The 1,716-nt window shown below is 39.0% G+C and overlaps 1 protein-coding gene across 1 annotated transcript in view; it reads left to right on the top strand.

Annotated features, from left to right (window-relative positions):
• Nucleotides 1-682: 682 nt before the first annotated feature.
• Nucleotides 683-1,716, top strand: part of ANXA1 (annexin A1) — a gene marked incomplete at its 5' end in the record, with an annotated part of 7,105 nt that continues 6,071 nt past the window's right edge. Inside the window, 2 exons of the mRNA XM_009069217.1 lie at nt 683-796; nt 1,380-1,470. Coding sequence (XP_009067465.1) covers nt 683-796; nt 1,380-1,470 — 205 coding nt within the window. The remainder of the gene's footprint in view (nt 797-1,379; nt 1,471-1,716) is intronic.

Here is a 1,716-nt window from a genome sequence, read left to right as displayed (position 1 = left end):
TGTTGGAGCAAGTCCAGAGGTGGACCATGAAGTAGTTGATAAGAGGACTGGAGCTCCTATGACACAGGCTGAGGAAGTTGGGGCTGTTCAGCCTGGAGAAGAGAAGACTGCATGGAGACCTCATAGCAACTTTTCAGTATCTGAAGGGCCTACAAGGGAGCCCAAGAGGGTCTCTTTGTTAGGAACTGTGATGATAGGACATGGGGTAATGAGTTCAAACTGAAGGAGGGAAAGCTTAGGTTAGATATTATAAAAAAGTGTTTTATGGTAAGGATGGTGAGACACTGGAACTGGTTGCCCAGGGAAATGGTGGCTGACCCGACCCTGGCGGTGTGCAACCAGGCTGGATGAAGCCTTGAGCAACCTGATCTAGTGAGGATGTATCCCTGTCCATGGCAGGGAGGGTTGGGACTAGATGATTTGTAAGGGCCATTCCAACACCTAAAGTTCTATGATTCTATGAAAATACCCCTGAATATTTACTGAAATATCCTGACACTTTGGTTAACATAAAGGTGACAAATTAAAAACTTGAAGTTGGGCTTCATATTTCTTTCTAGTATCTAAAGAAATGATGTAGACTGAGATTCATCAGAGGTCAGACTAATTTTTGGACTGTAGCTGAACAGCAGGTGTATTTTTACCATTCATAGCTTAGTGTGTTTCTTACTTTGTTTGACAGAGTCTGGAAGAAGCTTTGAAAAAAGTTCTGAAAAGCCACCTAGAAGATGTTGTTGTGTCTTTGCTCAAAACTCCAGCTCAGTTTGATGCTGAGGAGCTAAGAGCTTCTATGAAGGTAAGGTAACATCTTCAGAGAAAAACTTTCCTAAAGAGCGTAATTGTCAGGGCCTGTAAGTGACACTGAACTTTGATTTCAAAGCTTGTTTATTGTCTTTATTTTAATCTCATTTTCTAAATTAAATCTATACTGGTAATTCAGGTTATGTGAACAAGACCTGGTAATCCCTGCTGAATTTCAGGATTGTACATGATTCTTTTGTGAGAATTAATTCTTTCTGCCTTCTGAAAATGGGTGGCTAATGTAGTGATAAAAAGCCATCATGTTTACATATGTATTTACATAGGTGAAAACATAAACAGGAGGTATTTTTCTTCATAGATTTTGCATTTGTATCTTTTATGTGCACTGTTTTGTCCCTTTAGCACTTCTTTTGGGTACCAGTATATCAAACATGATAAAAAGTTTGTTCCAAAAGAGCCAAAATAACAATATTTTATGCAAGCACAATGTTTTTAATTTTTATTTCTTGTTCCATGTGATGGCTTTAAAGCCAAGTCAATTTTCAGCTTATTTCTGTTATAAAACTTAAGTTAGCTCTATCGAATAACATTTCTAAAAATTCAATCACTTTTATCAGGGGCTTGGAACTGATGAAAATACCTTAATTGAGATTCTGACCTCAAGAAACAACAGAGAGATCAAAGACGCCAACAGATACTACAAAGAAGGTAATTCAGAGCATGAAAGAAGTATTCATGGTGTAACTGTAGCAGGCACATTACAGTCACTGCAGAGAACATTACAGGAGGTGAATGAAGCTTCACAAAAAGTTGGAGGAGTTGGGGAGAGGGAGGTCATGCTGGCTTTTGCTGACCCATGTAGATCTCAATACAGAAGAATAAGGCATATCATCACTGTGCCAGAACTGTGGATGTCTCATGGAATGGGTGACACATTCAGGTGCTTTCAAGGAT

The sequence above is a fragment of the Acanthisitta chloris genome, unplaced genomic scaffold, assembly GCF_000695815.1.
Source record: "Acanthisitta chloris isolate BGI_N310 unplaced genomic scaffold, ASM69581v1 scaffold17352, whole genome shotgun sequence".
Taxonomy (NCBI): domain Eukaryota; kingdom Metazoa; phylum Chordata; class Aves; order Passeriformes; family Acanthisittidae; genus Acanthisitta; species Acanthisitta chloris.
This window is presented reverse-complemented; position numbering and strand designations above follow the sequence as displayed.